Below are 25,114 nucleotides of genomic sequence, written 5' to 3'. Positions count from 1 at the left end.
GAATCAACACACTCTAGAACCCCATGATCCCCTGGAACCGATGCCCCAGCATGATTCATTGTGTACGGGGAGAAGCGCCTTTAAGCAAAAGCAAGCAATCACTGCTAAGTGTCTGACGGAAAGAGAGGAGCACTGGGCGGGTGGGGAAGCCCAACTCCTGCCTTCCCCTGCCCTCAGCCCAACTCACATGCCAGCCTCCTTCCACTCACCCTCCCCTTTCACTGCTTGTGTCCAATCTGTCACCAATGTCCGTTGTTTGTATCTCTGAAACGACATTTGCATCCTTCCTCTTCTGCCTCACTGAGTGCTACCACCCCGTCTGATTCTGTGGCCAGACCCTGGCAGCCGAGGCTCCAAGCCTAGGCCATGCCCGCACATCGTGTCTGTCAGATGGGGCTTCTGGAAACCCAGCTCTCAGCCGGTCACGTCTCTGCTGTACTGTCAGCTCAGTGGGGGCTCCTTCAGCACCATTAGGACTGAGTTATTAAGACTTCCTAGTAAGTGGCCCTCTCTACACTCATGTAGCTTTATTTCCTTCGTAGGCCCTAGCCCTCCTCTGCAGAGGCCTCCCTATTTATCTGTGGTGTCAAGTGGTGTCTGATTTCTGGAACACCTCTTGGCCACCTACTGAATCCTACTCACTCTGTGCCACTCTGTTCACATGGGCCAAGCTTAGGACCTAGGGGATGGGAAGGACAGGAAGGGCAAAGTCAGGGGGTGCTCTTTTCTCACTTCTTTTATTATCTTGAAGTTTCCCCGCCACATCTTGACTCCATCGTGTGGAAGTGCTTTTCTGCAGCAGCTACCCAGCCCGAGGATGTCCCATCAGCTTGACTGCCCTGGACTATCTAGCTGTGGGTGGAAGGGGCTTGTCTACCTTCTGCTGGGTAGACCATCTCGGTCTTACAAGCCAACAAGGGGAAAAGCTGACGCTGCTAATGTTTACTTGCTTGTTTCTTCTTAGAAAAGACTCTCAATCACTGCCGAGTTAATACACCCAGCTCTGGGGTTTCTGAGGGATGGATGGTGGGTTTGTCAAAGGAGAGACTGCCAAGTTGGGTCTCTGGAAAGAATCCAGTGCTCCATAAACCCTGTCTCTTTCCTAATCATAGAAAGAACCATAAAATGACAGAAAAGCAGAGGAGAGCTAGGGGCAGCAGGATGACACAGAAGCACCACCCTGAACTTCCTGAAAAACAGAAAATGCTGACGAAGATGAATCTCATCCATCTCCCTTCCCTTCACCTCCTATGCAGGCTGTTTCTCGATGAGAGAGGTGGGAAGCAGCTACTGGGGAGATCTTTGGCAAAGTCTCTTAAAAGGGCTACGGTGAAGAGTAGGTGGTGCTCAGAGATTTCCTCGCTCCTCTGCTAATTTTTCACCGAGAAGGCTAGGAGATGAGCAAAAATGGAGAAGAATGGTGAGTACCTCCTGTGCCTTGTTACCTTGAAGGGAAAAGGTGCACCAGTGTGTGTGGAGAGACTACCTGCTCTTCTATTAGAAGTAGCACAAAGTGGCCAGTCTCCAGGTTAGCAGGGGGACTGGCTAAGGGGTTCTCTACTTTGTGCAGCTTTCCCTAGAGCTGGAAAAAAAGGATAGTGAAAGCAGGAGTATTGAATGTCCCCATCTTTATGTCTTGAGCTAGAAGATGATGAGGATGAGAAGAAATAACCTAAAAATAACCTCCCCCAAACAAGCAAACAAACACATCTGCAAACACACACTCACATGCCAGAGAGAATGAGAGTGAAAAGGAGAAAATTCAAAACAAATCTCTTTAGGCAATTACATTAATGTGATAATAATGACAACAACACTGACTGTTTTACACGTGACTAGTGATTCACATTTTACAAAGCACCGGGGTACATTATTTAGTAAATATTCTTACAGCAAGTAATCCAATCAGGTGATAATAAAAATAGCGGCTACCATTTATTGAATGATTACCAGGAAGAACACCTTTCATGCTTTATTTTATCTAATCCTCACACCCCCTTGTGGTACCATTTTACAGAGGGGGACACTGAGGTTTAGAGAGGTTAAGTAACTTGCCCATCAGGTAGAGACTGAGACCCAGGTCTTTCTGATTCAACAGTCCAGGTTCTGGATCTTAATAAGGTCTGTCTTATGGCAGGGATTTTCCACAGGTTCAGGAAGGGGACGGCGTGGAGGAGATAAAGCAGCTCTTCATCTCAACTCCCCATGAGGTAGGTACACACACATACATACACACATACACACACACACACACACACACGAATATTCCAAGAGTTCCTGCTTCCTGCTGTCCTTCTCAGTTACAAACCCATCCAGCATGCACAGATACAGGTCCACTGGTGAATTTCATGTTCCTTATAGGGACAACAGTCAAGCCCTTGGATAATTTAACCTGTATCTAAAGCTGCAACAAGAGTTTTCACTTGATAGGATGCAGCCACAGCAAGGTGATGAATTAGCATCTAGTTTTGAAGCTCTATCACGAAGAATACTTTAACACTGAAAATAATGAGTGAGACTGAATGCCATTTAGCAGAATGGCTGGCGACATTCAAATAAATGTTCAGTTTGTGAGATTCAAGCACAGAGAGGAAGAAGAAATGGCTGTAGAAAACAGAAAGGCACAAACAAATGGTGACAGCTCACAGAGCTGGCTGCCCGATTCTTCATTGGACCCACCCATCTGACCTCAGTGGTCACGTTTGTGGTTAGTTGTGCAAGGTCTTCTGCCACAAACTGACAGGAACACACACTGGAATACTCCTTGCTGGGCAGGCTGTGGGACCCTTAAGAACTCTTTCTCTTCCCTTTCATCCAAGTACCAACTTTTCAGAGTGTTTCCTCCCTCCTCCATTCTCCTCCTCCCCTCCTCTTCATCTAAGCCTCCTTATCCTCCTCCCCCTCTCCATCAACCCGCTTAAGAGATCTGAGGATGGGTGCAGGGAGAGCATGTTAGTTCCCGGGATTTTGAGAGAGTAAGTGTCAATGTCAATGTACTGCTCTCCCTGCCTCCTTTTGAGCTCTGGAGATATACTTAGATATACACAAAATACCCACTGGAACTTTTAAATGATGTGAAGAGATCCACAAGCCACCTGTAAAACAAAATCTTGGCGCTTTATAGTCACAGAAACATAGAACTTTGCAAAGGGCTCATGTTTATTGATTATGACCATACATACCTACACAAAGCAGGTGGCCCTTGCACACACACAGAAATCCTTACGCCCAGGCATCCTGGCGTTGCCACCTTTCTTTACCACATCCTTATCCCTTCCCACTTGGCTGAAGGTATTGAACACACCAGCCGCCCTGTGAAAGGCTGAGGGGTCTGATGCAGTAGAAAGGGAGTCACTCTGCCCTTGGCTACTACTCCCTGGCTGTGATTCATGGTTAAGCCATTGAGCCTTTCTGAACCACTATAAAATGGAGATAATAACCACCTGGCTAGGTGCTGTGAGGATGAAGGCTTCTTGGCACAGCTTCTGGCTCTGTCCTGCCTGATTCCTGAGCCTACCTTTCCAGCATCCACTCCTGGGCTGATGGTGCCTCCTGTCATTTGGTCCCCATCCTCAGGACACTGATCTGACACTGGGTAGAGTGGAGACTAGTCGGGGACTTTGAGTCTGTTCCAGGAGGGTCCCAGCTCTCAGGTCACAGGTCTGTTGGCCAGTGCTAGCTTGCAGGGCCGCGCGGCCGCAGGGAACCACGCGCACGGGGGAGGGCGACTGAGTCTCCCGCCCGTGTACCGGTGGGCGGCGGGCGGAGCCGGCCCGTGGAGGTGGGCAGAGCCCAGCGGTAAGTCGACCCAAGGCTGTGGGTGGCTTCCTCCTGTTGCTCAGTATCAGGGAGAGACGGGGGAGGACGTTCGTTTTTATCTAAGTAAGCATCCACCCATCTCTTCGATAAGTATCGGTTGTCAAAAGCTGGCTGGGCCTCTTAAAGGCCAAGCCGGTCCCCCACGTGCCCCCGCGTCTGTGTTCCCAGACCCTCGGCGGGGACCTGCTCCGCGCGTGCGGCGCAGCCATGGGCCAACGCTTCTGCACTGGCTCGTCTAGTAGCCTCGGGAACCGCAGCCACAAGCTGTGGTTTGACTCCTGCCCGCCCACTCGCGGGGCCTTTCCTTCCCAGAGTCTCCTGTCACGCCCTCGGAGCGGATCACCTGTTCCGCAGCGTCCCTGGAGCCCGGGGTTCGAGCACCCGGCCGGCGCTCGGAAAGTTATTTCAAAAGGCAGATGTGTTGCAACATTCTCTGGAACAACTACAGGGCGCGGATTTCCCGAACCCTGCCCCGCCCCCACCCAGCCCAGCGAGCGGAGCTCACCGCCGGAGCCCGGCAGCGCGGAGAGCCACCCGCAAATGCACCAACTCTCCCTCCTGCGCCCAAGTGCATAGGGAGAAAGCCCTAAAGCAAACTCACGGCACGGAGCCATCCCAGTCCCGGCCTGGAAGGGATGGGGCTGCTGGGGATCGGCCTCCCGCCTGGCAGCTCCGGTAAATACTGGCGATTTCCCGCTCTGGCCTCCCCTCCTCTCCGCCCCAGCCCTCCCGGCTGGGCTGCCGTGGCCCCTAGTACCTGCGGCTGTCCCGGGTTCGCCCTCGCTCTGCTCGCCGGAATCCGAATCCATGCTGTGGGCTGCCGGCCGGGCGTCCACAGCTGTCCGCCAGTCCGCGGGGCGCTCGGGGCTGGCGTGCTGGCTCTGGCTGCCGCGTCGCACTCTGTCCGGGCAGGGCGCCGCGGCCGGGGCCAGGGGTCCGCTCCGCAGAAGCGAGCGCCGCCTGCGCTCCGCTCTTGGCTCCCCGCGCCCGCTGGCCGGTGCCTGCGCGCGAGGCGAGCGCGGGGCGGAGGGTGGGGCGCGCCGGGAGAGCGCGGGGAGGAGGGCGGGGAGGCGCGAGCGGGGAGGAGCGGAACGTCCGGCGCCCTGTGGGCTCCAAGACAGGGGTTAAATACCCCCGGGCGGCGCCGCTCCTCCACCCGCGCCCCGCGTCGGACGCCCGGAACCCTGGACTTGGGGAGAGCGGCGAGGTCGTGCGAGTCGGAGAGGCCGAGCCCCTGCCCTTGGGGGTGGCTAAATTTGCAGGCTTCTTAGGTGAAAAAGCTCCTCTACACAAGTAGGAAAGGAGAGGTTCTGAGTGGGAGTCTTCGGGCTGCCGAGGCTCGAGTCCGACTCCACAGTTTGGAGACCTTGGGCAAGTGACTCAACTTCTCTGTGTCTGTTTCCTCACTTGGAGAATGGAGAAAATGAGAGTTCCATTTTGTCCGGGATGCTGTGAGAGGAGTAAATAAAATAATGCGTGTGCGGGGCCAAGAGCAGGGCCTGGCACCTAGCAAGCGAGGAAGTAAACAGCGCACGGCAGGTAGTGCTAACCGTGGTGCTGCTACTCCCAGCCTGGCCGTGGGCGCGGCCGGCTGGGCGAGCCGCCCTGGAGCCGGTTCCCGGGCCTGGGAGCTCTGCTCGCGTCCAAGGCGGGACCGCCCTACTGCCAGTCAGGGAGCCAGGCCACTTCGAGGCCTAACTCGAGGTGCGAGAACAGATTTTAAAACTTTCTTTGTCTTTAACACAGTGCTAAACTTCCTCAATATCCCCCTCCTTCCACTTTCTAAAAGAAAAAAAGAGGGAAGCGTTTGTGAATTTACTTAGTAATTGAGAGACTAAACGAGGGTGAAAACACATGGAACTGTAAGGCCTGAGGGATCCTTTGTTAATTCTTGATTATCCACGCAGTCTTACTTTCTCCCTGAATAATCAGCTCCAGCACTCACATAACCTCAGGCTGACTTCTCTACATATAAAATGTGAGGAGAGACCACAAACTCACTTTACTGACTTGAGCAAAATGAAATCGGGAAGAGAAAAGTCTACTAAAAAGCGCCATTTATTGTTTCCTGTCTGCACTCGTTTAATCTCTACAACGACCCATTGAAGAATTTAAGTCCAACCACTTGAAAAAAAAATTTTTTTTGTGGTCTAAAATGGTTGAAAGTTGGCAGTTTCATAGAATTTAACCTAAATTGTTATCTGCATTTCGAAAGGTGGAAACTGAGTCTCAGAGTAGAAACTTTCCTATGGTCTTAGGTCCAGTAAATAGGTGAACTGGGACCTGAAATCAGGGCTCTCTGAGTCAGAACCTACTCCTGACCACTAAGGTTAGATGTGAGTTTGGCCTCTTGGCTACCTGGAGGCTACCTCCTTTGGTGAAGGTATGGGCTTCACAGAGTGCAAATGCAGCTCTCCTTTGTGTTCTCAGAAAATGTTTTCTGGATGGCCAAACTGATAGACTTTGGCTGGTAAATGCTGGATGGATTTCGATGGAGGGGGCCAAAAGAACCCCACACTAGGAATGTAATCTTAGGCAAATGGCTTAACCTCCCTCAGTTTCTTCAGGTGCGGGCATCTCCTTCTTGGGGTAGTTGTTAAGGGAGTGAATAAAACAGTGAGTGTGGAAGCTACCACCCAATGCCTGGCACCCAGCTGATGTTTGATAAATGGAAAGAACACTAGTGAGATCTAATGGATCCTGTTTAGAAACACAAAATATTTTAAAATCACATTTTTAAGCAAAGAGAAAAAAGTAACAGCAACATTTGGACAAAACTCAAAAAACAAATAGCTGGGATCATTTATAAAGTTTGGCTTCATAGCTTTGCAGTCTGAAGGAAAAACGATGATAGCGTCAGAGAACGGAGCATGTTGGATTGAAAAGGCATCCAGCTTCCTCTAAGGGCTTTGCCTAGATTCAACAACAGGAAATGTGAAACTTTCTCTGTTCCCTTAGACCTCCTTTCCTGGCACTTGGTGGAAGCTTTTTTTGTTTTTGTTTGTTTTGATGGACAGGTGGTCTGGGTTGAAGACAGAAATACCACTGAGACATCTATGCATCTCAGCCCAAACACTACTGGAACTAACAAAAGTAGACAACGTACTGGGAGTGCACGTCTGCAGCAGAGATATACCCATCAGTCATTCGATCTTTGCTGAGTACCTAGTACATTTCAGCCCTAAGATGAAATTCTGGAGGGCAGTGGGCTGGTCTATGGAGGCTGAAAGGTCTATGAGGTGAGTCTTTAATAAACTATATCTATTCATTTATCTGTCCCTATATTCAGTCAGAGTATATTTCTGCAAAAGGAGGCAGACAGAATGAAATATTGAATGTGGAATTAAACAATGGAGAAGAGAGATCCAAACTAAATAAGATCTCCATTCCAATTTCCTATGATATGCAATCTGTTGTCATGGGATAGCAAGACAAAGGGAAATGACTGCTGGCACGCATGTGTATTTAATGAGGAACATTAGTGGAACATACCTTATCTGTCCTCCCAGGGTGGAAAAATCTGTATAAGAGAAGGAAGTCCTTAAAATAGTATCCCTCAACCATTACCCCCAGAAAAACAGTGAAATCTGAGGTGGTGAATCTCCTTAATAGACAAACCCTAGTATATTTCTTTAAAAGAAAAAAAGAAAGAGAAAGCTCTTAGAAAAGAGGAAAGGACTTCCGTAGTTCCTCTGGGTATTTTTAGAAAAATGGCATCACTTTGCAGATTTGAATCTAGAGTCTGAGAGTTATAAACCACTTTCCTCAATGTTTCCACTACATCTTTTCAGCCTGGCTACTCTTTAGACACAAAAATTTCTAACTCTTATGGGTCATTTCTTAGCTTCAGCTAACAAAATTGGTGGCTCTTTTTAGGGTACTTGCCTGTCTGGTGGGAAAAGCATACCTTACCTATTTGTAAGGTGTCAAGAAACAGATAATAAAATAGATCCATTTCTGCTAACACAGTAATACTCCTTTAAGCCAAGCCAGTGCTATGACTCATCTGCCTGTCTCCTTTTGTGGGATGGAAAGGGAGCTGTCTGCAAACCTTCAGCAAGCAGCCTCGAGAAGGGAGGGAGGTTCCTCTCACAAGCCAGGGCTGCTGTTCTGCTTCAGAAACCCACAGGGTTCTGGAACGCTCGCTTCTCTGGGCTGAAGTGGCCCTTAGTACTTTGGAATGAGATCTTGGCCAGGACAGCCCAATTTTTAGTAATTTGTCTCAAGGTAAATGCTGGCACCAGGGAAGCTTCTGCCCAGAGCCAAGGTGCCCTCCATGGGACTCTAGGCAAGCTGGACAGTCGGGTCTGAGCTGGCTTCATATCCATCTGGCAGAACAAGATGCTGGAAGACAGCCTTGGGAGAGGGAGCTTTTTAAATTTTTTTTTTCTGGCTAGCAAAAATAAGTTTTATTCCCTTCTACCACCTTATTTTGAAAGCAATGTGCATCACTGTAGAAAAATTGGAAAACACTTAAAAGCAAAAAAGAAGAAAATTTGAAAATCCATTCATAATTCCACCAGTTGCAATAACTGTTAACATGTCTTTTGAAAAATTTCCCTCTTTGTGTGTGGCATTCTGCTTTTGTAACTTGCTTTTTCCTTTTAACAATAGTGATCATTCCATCTACTCTCTGACAATATGATTTTTAATAGCTGCACAATATTCTACTGTATGGATGTTCCATAAGTTATTTAAACAATCCTCTGTTGTTGGGCATACAGGGTGTTTCCAATTTTCCGCTCAAATAGACAGCATCAGTGAACATCCTCATGTCCACATCTTTGCATACATCTTTAATCAGTGTCTGTGAACCTTTAGCAGCCTCCTTTGTCCTTGGGAGAAAGAAACAGGACAGAAAATTATAGCTAACAAAATAATTGTTATATATCCTGAAACTTGAAGTTTATCAAGAATTTTAATGAGCATGATCCTTCTTGGCAGAGGGTGGGTTAGTTGGGTTCATTTTTGCCTTTATCAAGCATTGATTGAGCCCAGAGGGAGTTCGTATAGGTTGAGGAGAGGAATGGACAACATCCTTCTACATTTTCTTTGTGGGCATTGTGTCTTCTGCACAGGCCCATCCATGTGCAGGCACCCTGTGGGAGGCAAAGGTGGATGAGGCTGGAAACTTGGATATCAGGCTATTCTCCCAGGTTTTTAGCTTCTGTGCTCATGAGCTGTCTGCAGGACAGCTTTCTGAGCAGCAAGTGCAGTAATAGTGTCTCTAAAGCACTGATTTGGAGGGAGAGGGAAATTGAGAAAGAGGAAGGAAGAAGACAAAGAGGGAGAGAGAAGTACACTCTACTGGCCCAATATCTGTTGCACTTTGTCCCAGCTTCCTGTGGGGTTGTCTGTAAGACTTTTACACAGCTGGACCAGGATCATAGGTTCAGCCTCGCTGGGAGTCTTCCCGATTGCATATGGTGTCTTGTTCCACCTGTGGCATTCACTTTCAGGGCTGTATTGGAGCTACTGCTAAACAGCCCACGGCTCCTCTGTGGGCACCCTGGTCGACTGTGTTAGCTGTGTTCTCTGTCTTCCCATCTTCCTGGATCCTTAGCCCTGTGATGTGGAAAGGGGCAATTTATTCCCACTGGGGAGAAGAGAAAGTCAAGACCCACGAGTCTTAAGCAGCAACTAGAGTCCCTACAGGTTTTAGGAAGATAGGAGAGTGCCCAAAGATTGGATAGGGATAATATTGCCCCAGTTTTCAAAAGTAAGAAAGGAGTGGAATTCAGGAATAACAGATTGCCATTCTCTAGCAAAAATCTGGAGCAGACATGTTTATAAACATTCAAAGAAGAAAGCGATGATCACCAACATAGGTTCATTATCATGTCCCATTAAAATGACCATGTTAACTTTTTAAAGGATCATTAGATGTATAAATCAGGATAATTTTATTCAACTTTAAGGCAGCAAGTATTAGTGAAACACCGTCTGTGCTTCAGGTACAAAGTGAAGGGAACTGACTGCCGTGGATACTGTATGTTATGGTTTAAGTAAAGAATCTGATGAAGTCTTGCGTAATTCCCTTGCTGGTAGATTAATCTAGAACTGGTTGAACAGCACTACCTGGTGAGCTTTGATTCATGGTTCTGAATCAACTTGGAGGGAGGCCTCCCGTTGAGTGGCACAGAGCTCTGTCCTGGGCTCTGGTCTAGTCTACTCTTTTTTTTTTCGCCCTTTAGGTCAGTGTTTTAGAGGATGAATTTGGTTGTGCTTATCAGATATATAGTTGCCCTTCTAGGAGTGGTCAGGGAAGACTTGGAATCACATAGAAAAGGGACATGGGTCTTGATTGTCTCTAAACTCCACGAGTCAACAGTGGGATAACAGCTGCCTTGCTACAAGAAGGGCAGGAATAGTCCTCTGTATTTGAGCTGGTACTATGGACACCAGGGGTCTTGTGAACATCTGGTGCCACATTTTAAGGAGACAAACCAGAGCGCTCCCAGAGGAAGGAAACCAGAACAACGAAGAAGGCTTGAAAAACATTCTGTATGACATTTGAGTTTCAGGCTGAGAAAGAAAGAAAACAAGACATGACTGGATGGGTGTCTTCAAATGGATGAAGACCTAGACCCTAGGCTGATGCAGAACTAATAGGTAGATGTTATAAGAAAATAGAACTTGGATCTAGGGCCAGTCCTGGCCTGCTTGTCATCAGATCCACCCTTTCCCGTTCTCTACTCTGAATAGAGGAGGGGCTGACCCTTGCAGGCTGTGTTTGCCATCCTGTAAGCTGGTTTCCAGCTGGATCCAGACAATGTGAGGCACTGGCAGAAGATTGGAGGGCAGGGCAAAGGAGAGCCGGGATATTCTCTCCAATCCTCTACCCCTCAGTTCTCAGCACCTCTGACAGTGGGTGTCTCTCCTCCATGGCTCCAGCTCCCACCAGGTGGACCCACTGTAGTTTCAGCTTCCATCAGATGACCACAGCCTCTGGGTTCCAGTAACAGCACTGCCCCCCTTTTGTTCCTCCAGCCCAGGGTGGCAGTGGCTTCCTGCTGTTGCTAATATCCAGGTTCCCTTACTGTCCTCTGGCTTCTCAGCTCTTCCATCACCTCTATAGCCAGTTCTCTGTGTTACTCCTTTGAAAATTATACATTTTCAGAGTTGGGACTAGAATTCAAGGCTCCTGACTCCTAGATCAGCACTCTTCATTTGATGTTAGCTCTCTCCTCCTGCATATATCTTTATTAAACATCCTCCCAGGGTTTATATTAGTCATTCTTCTGATTTATGGGAGGGAAAATTGAGTCTCCTAAATCCTTTTTTTAAAAAAAAATCTTATAATTATGTGACAGCCTATTTCAATAATGCTTACTTGCTAATTATTTCACAGAACAAATAATGCTCGCCAAGTGTTGAGTGGAACCTTTTCTGCCTCCTTTCAAAGCATTTTCTACTTAGAAAGCTAAATACATGTTCCAATCTGGAAGATTCCATTTATGTAAGTCTCTGATTTCATAATGTGTGTTGAATTGAGGGCTGTAGAAGAGGGAGGGAATATTTGAGGTCACCTAGTCTAACCCCATCACTTTAGATATGAAGAAACAGGTTCAGAAAGATGGAGTGGTTTGCCCAATGTTAGAGGCAGGAGTGGGACTGGAACCCAGGTCTCTGGCCTGAGTTCAGGACACTCATCATACCACCATGCTCCTTTATGGGCCAATTACTCTCCTTCACTACATCCAGTTTTCAGTCTGCTTCTGCCTTCAGTTCCCAGATCTCTTCCCCAGTGCTGATCTTTCCCCTCTTTGCAGCTCCTAGTTACCCGTGTTTTAGTCGCCCATCTCTACTTGGCATGGAATTCTCAAAAGCAGGACTCTACCAACCCCTCTTTTAAATTTCTTTATCTCATGAACAACTTCCTTTGGTTCCCTCCCCTCTTCCCCCTTCTCCTTCTTTTCTGGATTCTCAAACTTTCTCTTCTTCTCCCCTCTCTAGCCAACATTTTCTTTCCCACCAAGTCTTCTCTTGGCATTGTCCTTTAATTGGTCACTCTCTTTTGTGTTCAAAGCCAATCTGCCCAGTTGAAGTCATCAGCACTTCTAAGGGAGGAATCTTTCAAGCGCTGGATCTGATTCCTGGTTGCCAAAAACCTTTGATCATTCTCTGAGGAAAAATATAAATTCATGTCATCTTTTGGCAGGACTCCTGGGCCTGTCCTGGTTACTTCCCTGGCCTTTTGATTGTGGGTATGATCATCTGAACACCTCAAACAGTATAGCATAGATGAGAAATCCTCCCATAGCCAAGAACATAACATTTATTTTAGTTCAGACCATTAACACGTTTCATCCCATGGGGATTTCCAGAGTTTCAACTTTTTCCTTTGGCTGTCAGTATCAATGTTAGCTGGTTTTTAGATCTTTCCAAATTTGTGTTATCTAGACATGCATGAATGGTTAGATTTATTGAGGGTCTTTCAGGATAACATCACTACAATACAATATTTGAGTCACAGTGACCTTGTTCAAATGAACTAATCCTATCCCCAAACAGACACATTGACACCATATTTCCAGTTGGCTTAATTATACTCTTTTATCCTTCCAAATTTTGTGTTACTTTCTTTCAGTGTGGATTTTGTCAAGTCACATACTTGTCAAGAATCCAGGAACTCAGTTCACCCTTCACATTCCTGTAACTCACACTTTTTCTCTTGGTGAAGTTGATAAGTCCAAGGATCAAATATTGGGCTTCTGTCTCAGAAAACAAGTGCAGGTTCTGCTGCAGGAATTAACAGGAATAGGAAGTGGCCCAGAGGAAAGAGGGCAGCCTTGGACACCAAGATCCTAACCCCACCCTGCTCTCCTTTCCCGGATACAGAGTAGAGATGGGGTCAGAACAACACTGACTCTCAGTTCCAAACAATTGCATCTTCCCAAAATCTCCATTGTTACCCAAGGTGTCAACAGATCCCCAGACTTGTAGTCTTCAAATTAGTTCTGTGATTTTTGTCTTACTTTTACTTTGGCATCCACAGTCCTATTGAGTTCTAATGCTATTTCTTCCACAAGTCTCTTCATTTTACCCTTTCCTTTACAAATCCACAGTCCCCCTCCTCCCAGCTCTCCACCTGTGTCTTGATTGCTGAACAACACTTTTGCTAGCCTTGCCTAAATCCCCCTATACCCAAGCCAGAGCTCGAGGTCCCTCAGCCATCACTCTTTTTCATCTGAGAGCTTACGTCTTTACCATCCTGCTCTGCTCCCTACGCACAGGAGAGCCTTGAGTATGTATCAAAACAAAGAACTAGGCAGAGTCTAAGCAATGATGTGTTTGTCCCACATTCACCCCATTTCAGTCTTTCCATGCCTCCTGCCTTAATTTCTCTGACTCTCTGTTTGCTGCAGCTCCGTCTTTGGTGTGTGGGCTCTTCTCATCCCGCTCCCCCCTCCCCATCTCCTTCCTGCCAGCTGGGATGCTTTGCTGTGATGGCTAGGGAGGTTTTGACTCTCTGGCTTGGCCTTAGGCACTTCTCCCCAGAATTGCCCTCATGGGAACTTTGGGCCAGCATGCCCTGGTATTTCTGGAACCGACATTTTCTTGGCTTTGCCGCTGGACCACTAAATGTTGGGTAATTTCTGCCGTGTTGGAGTGAAAACACCTGGAGTTTTGTCCTGGCTGTTCATGAACTTGACGTGTGACTTTAAATAAGTCAGGACTGTCTGTCCCAGCCCTCTTCAGTTGCCAGTCCTGAGGACCTTCAGCTTGCCATCCTGCATGCCTTGAACATAGCCCCCACTTCCTTGCTAATGCCTGAGCCTGTCCTGACCAAGTCCCTTTCCCCTCATAAGGTGAAGGAGGGCACAAGTCTTGTCTGTGACCTGACATCCGGCGTGCCCTGGGTCCCTGTGGATTCACTGACCCACGGTCTCTCCTTTGGCTCTGCCTCACAGACTATGTAAATCAGGGTGCTTGGGCCTGGCCTTCAGCTCCCAGCTTGCTCTCCCGTGTTCTTCTTGGGATGGTCGCGCCACCTTTGACACTGACTCTGCCATCTGACTGTTTCCTATTACTTGAGGTGATACAAACAAGGCAGTTTTTATCTCTAGAACATTTGCCTGGTGCCACCTGCCGTTTGTAGACTCTTACTTTGCTTCAGGGTGAATTTGATTGGATATTTTTGAGTGGCCAAATTTTTTTTAAAACCATCAGTTGTCTTACAGCACCTTTTCAGAATATAACCAAGAACCAGGAGAAGTCAGGAAGTAAAGACCCTTGAGCTATCAGAAGAGGTGTCTTTTACTCAGAGGGGAGTCCCTTAGGCTCTCACTCATTGTCTAGTTTTCTTTCCTTACCCCCAAATTCTGTTAGGTGTGAGAACAAAAGTGGTGGGGAGTGGCCACTCCAGGCAGCACCAGAGCCAGAGTGGAGGAGCTTCTGTCCTCACCCACATCCCCTGGGCACTCACTTCCCCTCCGTCCTACTGGTTTCCCACTGCAAGCCCCTGCAGGCTTCTAGGAGGGCAGAGGACCTAATGGGAGCAACCGTCAAAGAATGGTAGACAGAATTTGGAAACAAAAACCTAGGCTTCCGCCCTTCGTGTGGGACAGATCTGCACAGTCCTGTAGGGGCCCCAGGTGCCCACTGGGGTAACTTTCACCTGTAAGTAACGCCCCTGTCTGGGCTGCCTTCCCTTTCCTGTTGCTCTCCCAGCCCCCTGCTGGAGCTTCCTGGAGTCACCTCCCAAATAAACAACTTGCTCTCAAATCCTCCTCTCAGGGTCCATGTCTCAGGAAGCTACCCTAAATCACGTGGCAAGTATAAACGGCCGAGAGATGATGGAAAGAGAAAATAGAAGAACTTTGAAAAAGCAGAGGGAAAAACTAAAGTATTTGGGTACAGGGTTCATTTAGCAGGGACTGCTGGGACAAGAGCATGCCACACTGAGGGCTCTAGTGGTGATCTGAGGAGAGTGTATTCTCTCTTGGAGGCTGGGGAAGTAAGTACAACATTTTAGAAAGGTTTCTGCCTGAAAGAGTAGAAGTAGGTTGTGATGCTGAAAGGAATAGTTCATTGGCTCGCTAGATGCTTGAGTTTCCCGGACGCCCCTTTCCCTGATAGCCAGGATTTATTGGGTTTTCAGTTGAACTAAAATCTTTGCTTTCAAGCTTCAAAGCTCCTGGTTCCTGCAGTTTGGTTCTTTGAGATTTGTATTCTTCATGTTTTTCGTAGTCTTTGATTTCATCCCTTCCCATCCCCTGTTTGCATAATGGAGTTCTCTTTTAAAAATCTGCCTTCCCACAGAAGCCCCGTTCCCTCCCGGCCATTTCAATGGCCTTTCTTGTGCACCATTGTCTCATTCATGGGGTTTGGGGATTCACTCCGCATTCAGTATTCCAAGGGCCAGTGCACTGAGATTTGTACTTCTGTTTTGTTTCCAATCCAAATTGATTATTTTTTTCAGTTTTCATCCAGATGTTTGATATCATGTAAACACAGCTTGAAAGTGTTCCTGAACTGCTTACAGATGTATACCAGTGAAATCCTTTCCAAATTATATATAATGATGCTCTATTTATATCTGTGTCATAGTCTCTGGTTTGAGTTTTAACTATAAGACTAAATTGGAAAGAAAGTGAAAAATTCACATGTGTGGGTGATTTGTCTACTTGATTAAAGACTCTGGTTATTTGGAAATATTCAGGAATTGACATCATTTTCCACTAAATGCTAGCATGTCTGCAGCTATGGTGTTATAAACTCAACGTTTGTGCCCCCATTCATGTGCCGAAGCCCTAACCTCTGATGTGATGGTATTTAGAGACGAGTTCTTCTGGAGGTGATTAGGGTTAGTGAGGTCATAGGTGTGGGGCCCTTATAATGGGATTAGTGCCCTTGTAGGAAGAAACACCAAAGAACTTTCTCTCTTTTTCTCCCTTTGCTCACGTAAAGAAGGGGTCATGTGAGCACTCAGTGAAAAGGTGGCCATCTGCGACCCTAGAGAACTCTCACTGGAACCTGACCATCCTGGCACCTTGATCTCAGACTTCCAGCCTCCTGAACTGTGAGTAAATAAAATTTCTGTTGTTTAAACACCCATTTTCTGGTATTTTGTTATGTGGCTTGAGCACATGGGGACCCAGAACTGTTAATCCATTTAGTGTATGGTCACTGTGACTCTCAAACTTGCTCTATACTATTTAGACCAAGCCAAGACCTCCTCACTTGGTGTTTGGCATCAGAAAGACCCTTTTAAGGCCTTTAGATCTACTTTAGTAGATCTAAAGCCTTATCAAAGGCTTGGTTGCAGATATAGTATTTATGGGTGATTCCATAAAGGATATTATAGCAGATTGTATTTCCTTAGATGGTAGCAACAATATCTCCCATCCACATGCATATCAGCAATGTGACCTTGACACATTGCCTATGAAGGCAAGTCGCCTATGAAGAAGTGGGGTCTTTGTCCTCTCCCCACAGCTTGAGTGGGCTTATGGCTTTCTGGTAACCAACTGAATGCAGTGAAAGGGACTTTGTATACTTCTGAGGCTAAGCAAGAAGTATGCAAAGGTACAGCTTCTGTCTGGCTCTCTGGCACTCTCCCCTTCAGAGCCCTGAGTCGCTATGTAAGAATTCCAACTACCTTGAGGACTCCATGCAATGAAGAGGTGGTGTGTGAGCTCTCCTGTTTCAGCCAATAACCAGATCAACCACCAGACTTGTAAGTGAAGATGCCTTCATTTTCCAGGTTTTGAGTTGCCCCTAGGTGAGTCCCCAGCGTTGTGGAATGGAAACAAGCTACCCCTGTTATACCCTGTCCAAATTTCTGGCCCATAAAATTATAAGCAAAATAAAATTGTAGTTGTAAGTTAGTAAGTTTTAGGGGAACTTGTTATGCGTCTATAGTAACTGGAACAAATGTACATTTCATTGTTTCTTGTGAGTAAAATCTCACCCCCGGATCAAGCCAGACCAATAAAAACCCACCTTGTTTGGATCTTTCTTGAGCAGCCCTCAGGTGTGGTGTCCTCGCTTGTACCAACAGAGATACTGTTGAGAATGGGACAGAGTTCACTTAGAGCTTAGTGCAGGGTGTTTCCTGGAAACAATTGGTGTCTTGCAAACACTTGCAAATACTATTATTGCTCAGTTTTCCCTTTTTGCTTTGGCTTCTTTGGAAATACAGGACTGACTTCATGACTAATCTGTAATACCTAATCTAATTTCTTTGTATCCTGCTGTATCTGTTTTTGTAAGCCCCCTAACAATGCTTTTGGAACAAGGTGGGGTATTAATAAATTAATGGGGGAATGAATGTGCCTCAAATCACTCTGGTATTTGAAAGTGTTATGTTATTAGACTGAGCTAGTTCCAACATATAGTTTCATTATAACTAAAAAATCAAACATCTTACATTATCTAAAACAAAAATACAAGAGCCAAAAGGGGCCATCTAGACCAGAAGTTAAAAGAAATATTAATCCACTACAAAGTAATATAGCATCGTTTATTAAGCAAAACAATGAGGCATTTAGACAGGCAAGTGTATTTATTGAGCCCCCACTAGTTCCCAGGCATTTTCTAGATCCTTTACGAATGTAATTTAATCACATTTAATCATGATAGCCCCATGAACGTAAGGTTATCTCATGTTGAAAATGAAAAAAAATAATGAGGCTCAGAGAGGTTAAGAAGCTTGTCCCAGACACACAGCCATGTGAGAGAGCCAAGGTTCAAACTCCATTCTCTTTCCAGTTACAGTGGGGGTTGAGGACAACTTGGAGGCCCACATGAGTTAGGATACTTCTCCAGGCATAAATCAAATCCTGTTCAAGTGCAGATGCATCTCTTTCGTGGGTATGGGGTTTTGTTGCAAGTAGTCGTGGCAGAGGAGGGCTCCAGTGTCCTGGGGTACAGCAGGCAGGAGAGGCCCAGCTGCTGGAGGAGAGGAAGCAGTGACATGCCCGCAAGGGACAGCCTCTTATACAATCCCTGATTTCTGAGCCCACACTTTCAGAACGGGTGTTTTATTTTCTTTTTCCCCTTCCGTATTATCACCACCGTGCTCCACCCTCTTTAGGAAAATATTGTTGCTTCTTCAAGGAGGCTCCCCGGAAGACCTCTCTGATGTCGGCCACAGCTGTGGGCGAGGTTTCTGTCACACATACCAGTGTGGCAGCTCGCTTGTTTCTGGGCACTGTTACACAGAGAAGCATTTGCCATTTCTCCCCACATATGGATGGAAACTAGAGAAATGCCTTCTTGGTACTGGAATAATTCCTCTCAATGGATTCAGCCAGGAGATGGGGTAAGGATCATGTCCATGGGCTTCTGGGTGGGGCCTGCACACCCTTGGGTTTCACATCAAGAATCATTCACGGTAATGATACCCTGCTGCTCTATCTTTTCCCAGGAGGTGATTTCAAGCACCAGAGAGAAGAAACCCTGACCTGTGGGCAAGAACTCCATCCAAGCCCTAGCCACCTGCTGTGGTTTATCTGGGTAATGCCACTGAAACTATGACTTAAATCCTCAGATTTCTCTAATGACTTGTCTGCATAAATGACCTTCTGAGTAAGCATGAGGTGGTTCAAGGGATGTGATTTGGGTAAGCCGAACAGCTTGACACCTTCTGCCCTGCTGGCCAAGGTGCCTAAAGTCCCACCATCAGGGATTCAGGCCACTGAACCAAAAGGGTTCAGTGTATGAGAGCCTCCTAATAAAAACATCCCTGGAAGGATACCTGCAGCAAGTGCACGGGAGCCCCAGGCTCAGCTGCTGCCTCCTCTGTGCTTAGCCCCTCCTCCCCACTCCCAGTGCACTAGCAACTAGCACATGTGACCTGCATTTGCCATGCAGCCTCAGCCCTGGTCAGTTCTGCAGCCAGCTCAGATGTTAGTGTCCTTCACTACCAGCAGATGGGGTTTGGCAGTTCACTCACTCACTCCCTCATTTATTCATTCACTCATTCATTCATCCAGTTTTTATTGAGCAACTACATGCTAGACATTTGGCTGGACTCCGGGGATGCTGGAGTGAACATGGTCCCTGCTCTCGTGCAGTGTACATAGTGGTGTAGGAGGTAGACAAGTTCATCAGTAAATGTGTCCTGGGTCAATGGTGATGAGCGCTATGAAGAAAATAAGGAGCCAGAGAGTGAAAGGGATGGAGGAAGGCATGTGATATTTCACATGGGGAGACAGGGAAGTTCTCTTGAATGAGGTGACAAGCTGTATGCAGTGAGTGAGCCAGTGAGCCAGGAACACGGGGAAAGGCATCCCAGCCAGAGGGAGCAGCTGGGGCACAGGGTGTGCCGGGATCTGGAGGCCCCAGGAGGCATGTAGAAACAGTAGATGAGGAGAACAGAGAAGGTGGTGGGCAGGAGGCAGTCACTCCTCCTTCCCTGTCCGAGTGCCTGGAAGGCTTGGTGTAAACCCTGGCAGACAGCACTTGCCAGGCTGCAGCCTCTCTCTCAGAGGGCCAGGGAGCTCTATCCAGAGCTCCAGCTTGCCTGAACCAGGCCCTGGAAGCTGCCTGCCAGGTCCCCTGGGGCTGTTAACACTACCCCTCCCCTCTGCATCAGCAAGTACCATCCTCTGCAAGTAGCACCCCCACCCCCCATGGCCCCTACCACTCTCACTTGGCCACCCCTCATCCCCACCCCTGACACCAGGGTGGGAGGAGGTCACCTTGCAGGTTAGTCCTCCTCAGCCCCAGCCCTGCTGAGTCCCAACTTCTGTGGCACTCCCTATGTTCCCAGCCAATCCTCCTACCCTATTCCTGGGGTTGGCCTGTTTGCATGGAATCACTGCAGGGGAAAAGAGCTATGAAAGGGCTTGTGAACAAACACCTTCCACCTCACAGTTTTGTCCAGGTCCCACCCTGAGTAAGCATCTCTTGCCCTTGGGAAATTCATTAAGTGCTTGGTATGTGCTAGGCATTGTGCTTTACATGTGACAAGATTTCCCAATGAGACAGGTTTTACTAAATTTAATCCCCATTTTACAGATGAGGAAATGGAGGCCCAGAAAGGCTAAAACATTTGCCCAAGGTCACACGGCTGGTAAGTGGTTAAGTTTTGGTTGAAACCCAAATCTCTCTTTCCCCAAGGCCCCTCCCAGAAAAACAATCAGAGTTGAATGTATTCAGAAAGAGGTTTTGAATTGATCGTTGTAACAGGGCCGGCTCTGCTGTCCTGGATGCTCTCCACCCAGGCCTGGAGGAGCTGATCTGTGCATCTTGCCCACATTGTTCACCCACCAGGAATGGAGATCCTGGAAACTCTCCTGCTGTCCCTCACCAGTGACAGCTCTGCTATGCCAGCGCCCAAAATGCTGCTGCTCCTCTGGCCCAGAGTTCCCTGATCACAAAGAGGAAAAAAGCCTGCATTTGTAGTACTTCTCCTGATGTGTAAATGTTCTTTTTCCTGGCCCTGCTACCTGACCTCTTACATCAAACTTTGGCCTTTGGGGTACCAAGACTTGGGAACACAAAGCTAATTATGGCTTGGTCTCTGCCGTCACAGGCACCTCAAAGAGAGGACCTCTTGAGATGGCTGCCCTGACCCCTGTTTTCCTGAGGAAAAGCCCACATTGCTGTCTTGCCCCATGATTCCCTTCAGATCGGCAGATACTTATTAAGCACCTATTACCTGTGAGGTTTGGTCTTGGGTCTACTTAGAATATAGAGAGAAATGAGACCTTAGTCTTAAAGCATCAATTAGATAGACTGGGGACTGGAGGGAGAAGCAGCGTACATGGAAGATAAGTGCCCCAAAAAGCTACTAGCTGACAAAAAAGAGCTTCTTCTTGCTTAGCTATATGCTTAAAAATAAAGCAAAAGTTAAAGACAGTGTTAATAAGATGAGTCTGAAATGATATAAATTTTTTTTCATATAATATTCAAACTGAAAATTATTCTTTAGTAAACTGTTTTTTTGTTTTTGTTTTTTGGAAAACTTCCACATATATCTAACATGGGTCTTTGAGAGATTTTCTGTAAGTCTGTTTTTGTTCGTCTCTAGATGTAAAACTCATAGGGAAAGAAGACACCCCGTTTCTAGGAGTAATGGCAAAAACATAGAATTGTACAGGTTCCCTCGGTTCCTTTAGAGATGGCGCAGTATAATTTGTTTTCTGTTGCTGTGTGATTTGGACCTCCTCACTTCCTCAGGGATTGCTGGTGAGGCTCCTGACCAGTCTGAGAGGGTCCAGCCGTCCCCAGGGGTGCTTCGAGGAGGTAATTTCTTCAGGTGGCATCTTTGGGCACAAGGAGGTGTGAGCTTCTGGAGGGGAGTGTGATTTGGAAGCTGCCCAGAATCCCCCTCTGTCATCAAGTGTGGCCTCAACAATCTGTACCTAAAATTCCACCACTAAGTGTTTATTCCCTTTGGTGATGTTTTCAAACTTTTTTTGAGGGGGTGATGGAGCAATGCAATGGAGCTCTTTCTGCAAATGAACTCTGGTATCAAAGCCTGGATGACCAGAACTCAGATGTGCATTAGGGAGCTCCCTCACTTTGCATTCTAGACATCCCTAGACATTCCCCCTTTGCCATGCTACCTATTTCTGCAGCCTGATGAAGCCCTGGGTGTGACAGTCTTGTGGTCTCCTCAGCTTCTGGCTCCTGTGCCCCATTTTCTCTCACATCCATCCTGATGCAGAGCTCAGCCACACTCCAGTTTCTACCAGGTGCCCATCATGGCAAGGGTTTCATGAGTTTTGCAGCCATCCCTGAAGATTTTGTGGAGATCAAAGGGGAGTTCACTCCGCTGTCAGCCTCACCCCTTTGTCCTCTGTCTTCTCTCACACACCGATTCTCCTGGGGCTCCAAAATCTTCTCCTTGCATTTAGATTACCCACTGATGGCCCCAGTTCAGCTGGCCCCCCTGAATCCTCCACTCCCCCACTGAACATGCTCCTCCTGCTTCCTGAAAGACTCCATCATCTTCCTGCTGCACAAGTAGAAGATCAGAGTCATCCTTGCTGCTCCTCCCTCTCTGTGTCTCATGTCCGAATAGCAAGTCTAGTCTACCCTGAATATCCCCATTTCTCCAGGCTGGATGGAATTCATTATGTAGGGGTAGGTAGGAATAATCTACTGGTGGGACTGGGGGCTTGTTTCCAGCTATAGGTGCATGGCCAACATCCTGGGTTAAATTTGAGTATCTGTTTACATGGGGTGACTTTTGGAGGTTAGTTGATGGAGATTATGGGCAATGGCTAAAGTACCCCCACCCCTTCACCACCACAATTACTTTTCTTTTTATATATTTATTTATTTTTTAAAATATATTTTTATTGAAGTATAGTCAGTTTACAATGTTGTATCAATTTCTGGTGTACAGCACAATACTTCAGTCATATAGGAACATACATATATTCACTTTCATATTCTTTTTCACCATAAGTTACAAGATATTGAATATAGTTCCCTATGCTACACAGTATAAACTGATTGTTTATCTATTTTATATGTGTTAGTTAGTATCTGCAAATCTCAAACTCCCAATTTATCCCTTCCCACCCTCTTCCCCCAACTGGTAACCATTTGTTTTCTATGTCTGTGAGTCTGTTTCTGTTTTGTAAATAAGTTCATTTGTCTTCACAGTTACTTTTCTTAATCTCCACCCCACTGTCCCCACTGTAAGGCGCAGGACAACTGCATGGCCTCCCATCCAGATTCCCGGTCCCTTTGCTCCTTCTGGTCCATTCTCCACACAGCCTTTAGGACTGGGTTTCTGGAAGCTGAATTCAATCCAGTTGTTCCTCAGCTTACTAGTCCTCACTGCCCTTCAGCTAAAGACCCAAATCCTTTTCATGACCCACAGGGACCCCAGTCTGGGCCCACCTCTTCAGCATCACTCTCACTGCTCCCAAGTCCTTGTTTTTCATTGGAGCCACAGGGACCTATGTTTAGTGCCCTGCATGCACTCATGGTATTCACACAGGCTACTCCATCTGTCTGTAATGTTCTCCATCCCCATCACCTGGGGAAGCCCTCTGTGTCTCACCTTAATCTCCCGGTTAGACGTCACTTTCTCTGGGATGGGCCCCTCATGTCATAGGCTACCTATAGGGTGCTGGCCTAGGGATTTTTTGCTGACACTTAGCTTGAGGGCTTCCCTTGCTGACAGTATGTGGCAGTCCCACTGTCCTGAAAGGCCAACCTGTCCAAAGTTGTATCCCTAATGTCTGGCACAGGTTTGCCACATAGTAGGTGCTCAGTACATATGTGCTGAATAAATGAGTGAATGAATAAATGAGCAGAGTGCCAAAACGGTGTTTCCATATGAAAATAGATCTCGTGGTGTTTCTTCTGGAACAGAGACAACAGGCGGGGGGAGGGGTGTGTGTGCATGGTCATTAACCTGAGGTTGCTCTGAGACATTGCTGGAAGATTAAAAATACTGTGTGTAAAGCCCAGAGCACAGCACCTGGGACTCAGTAAGCTTTCATTGAAGGACACTTTCCATCCCCTCTTGTCCTGTTTATACCCAACTTCCCCCCAAACCCTCAACCTCTGACAACGAATTGGAGACAAGAAGCAGAGAGTTCAGAGAAGCGGGTTTCTGCCCCTGGGAGGGAGAAACTTCTAACAGAATATTCTGGAAATGGAATGGGATTCTGGTGACATCCCTTCCCTGAACTCATATGATGTTGAAACAGAGGCCCCACATCCCAGAGATGTGGGTAGGGGGTGGGCCAAATGTCTTTTAGGTTTCCCTGCCTCTCCACAAAGCTCTGATTCTATTATGTCATTAAAGAAAATTCTTTTGTTGCCTTGATTTAAAATAGATGTAGAGATGCTGCAAATTCAAGTATAAGAGAGATCTCAGGAAAATCACGTTACTAGGAAACCAAAAAGGTTCAGCATTCTTTCAAGAGAATTTCTATTCTGCCACCATATATATTTTTCCTGAGGTCTTGCAAAACCAAATTCTTTATCTGTGGCAGCCTTCTCTGGGCCGGACTCCCTCCCACAATGAGTCTTGGCCATTGAGCACCAAAAGGCATTTGTCGGCTACTGCCTTTCCTGCTCTTTTAGGTATTAAGGCAGAAAGTTTTCCAGCATACTTCTTATTACAAGCACGAGTGTGGATTTATTCTGGACATTTTGGGCTTTATCAGTAAAGCATATGAGATGCCTAGGTCATCCTTTCTCAACCTTGGCACTATGACATTTTAGTCCAGATAGTTCTTTTGTTGTGAGAGGCTGACCTGTGCATTATATGCTGTTTTAGTAGCATCCTTGGCCTCTACCAGTTAGATTCCAGTAGCACCTCCCCAGTTGTGACAACCCAAAATGTCTCCAGATGTTGTCAAATGTCCCCTGGGGAAGCAAAATGACACGTGGTTGAGAACCACTGGTTTAAATAAAAAGACTGGAAATAAGTCAGTCATCTAGATGCTCTGTTGGTCTAGGTAACTAACACACTGAACCTGAAATCCAGTTTTTCTGACCTTATAATTTGGGCTTAGGATGCAGGATTAAGAGCAAGGATCAAGAAGCCAAATGACCTGGAAGCTATTAGCTTCTGTAAGCTTTAGTTTCCTCATCTATGAAATGGAGCAATAGGAGCATTTACCCTACTGGATGGTCAAGGGATTAAATGAGGTAATGTTTGTAAAGTGCACATTATAGTACCTGACACTTAATAAGGCTGCAATCCATGTGGCCTATTACTGTTTGTGACAAAAATTTCTCAGGCTGAAAAAGATGATTGTTTAGCAGATAACTTAAAAACCTGCATGCATTCTGCACTAGACAGCATAGGCTAAGTACTGTAACAAACAACTCTGAAGTTTAAGTGGCTGAACACAATAAAAACTTATTTCTCACCCGCCCAATAGTCCATCACTGGCGTTTCTGGTAGGGTTGCTCTCCTGGGTAGTGCCAAGCAGTGACTAGGGGTTCCTTCTATCTTGTGGCACCTCTACAAAGATCCTTCCTGAGTATGAATGTTCTGTTAAAAAAAAAGACTTCTGGGATCAAGTAAATTTGAGAAATAATGCACTTACACCTTCTTTCTTGGAGATTTAAAGTTTTCATTAACAAACGAAGGATTCTGATGAGCTCTAAAGTGAAGAAATCTGCTGAACTTTGTTTAACCTGGTGTTTCTCAATAAGTCAGATCTATTTGGGCATCTCACCCCTCCTTTTTTATTTGCCCTATCAGCTCTTAGCACCCCATGGAACAAGTGCCTGTGGAATGGCCTGTGGGAAATCCGAACCTTGGTTTTGAGCAGAGAAATGACGTGGACTGACTGGTGTTTCAGGAAGGGAATTCCGGTCTCAGCTTGAGGGATGGTTTGTAAAGGTGAGTGACTCACGA

The 25,114-nt window shown here is 46.7% G+C and overlaps 2 protein-coding genes across 7 annotated transcripts in view; one reads left to right on the top strand and one right to left on the bottom strand.

Annotated features, from left to right (window-relative positions):
• The window catches only part of TNFAIP8L3 (TNF alpha induced protein 8 like 3), a 33,072-nt gene extending 28,204 nt beyond the window's left edge, over nt 1–4,868 (bottom strand). Inside the window, exon 1 of the mRNA XM_072962450.1 lies at nt 4,577–4,868. Coding sequence (XP_072818551.1) covers nt 4,577–4,628 — 52 coding nt within the window. The 5' untranslated portion in view covers nt 4,629–4,868. The remainder of the gene's footprint in view (nt 1–4,576) is intronic.
• Nucleotides 1–25,114, top strand: part of LOC140696794 (uncharacterized) — an 85,230-nt gene that overhangs the window by 57,993 nt on the left and 2,123 nt on the right. Inside the window, exons 5-15 of one of the 6 annotated variants that reach the window (XR_012073308.1) lie at nt 1,257–1,420; nt 2,138–2,210; nt 4,132–4,494; nt 6,837–7,058; nt 11,171–11,278; nt 15,733–15,844; nt 16,391–16,501; nt 17,861–18,088; nt 18,194–18,282; nt 19,789–19,843; nt 24,959–25,099. Coding sequence is in view for 3 of the 6 variants with exons in the window: in XM_072962447.1 (XP_072818548.1) it covers nt 18,067–18,088; nt 18,194–18,282; nt 19,789–19,843; nt 20,953–21,018; nt 24,959–25,083 (357 nt within the window). In the remaining 3 variants the exon portion in view is untranslated. Of the gene's footprint in view, nt 1–1,256; nt 1,421–2,137; nt 2,211–4,131; nt 4,495–6,836; nt 7,059–11,170; nt 11,279–15,732; nt 15,845–16,390; nt 16,502–17,860; nt 18,089–18,193; nt 18,283–19,788; nt 19,844–20,952; nt 21,019–21,632; nt 22,178–24,958; nt 25,100–25,114 lie in introns of those variants that run through there. The other 5 variants (XR_012073310.1, XR_012073309.1, XM_072962447.1 and 2 more) reach the window with 5 other exon arrangements.

This window comes from Vicugna pacos, chromosome 6 (assembly GCF_048564905.1).
Source record: "Vicugna pacos chromosome 6, VicPac4, whole genome shotgun sequence".
NCBI classification, from domain to species: domain Eukaryota; kingdom Metazoa; phylum Chordata; class Mammalia; order Artiodactyla; family Camelidae; genus Vicugna; species Vicugna pacos.
This window is presented reverse-complemented; position numbering and strand designations above follow the sequence as displayed.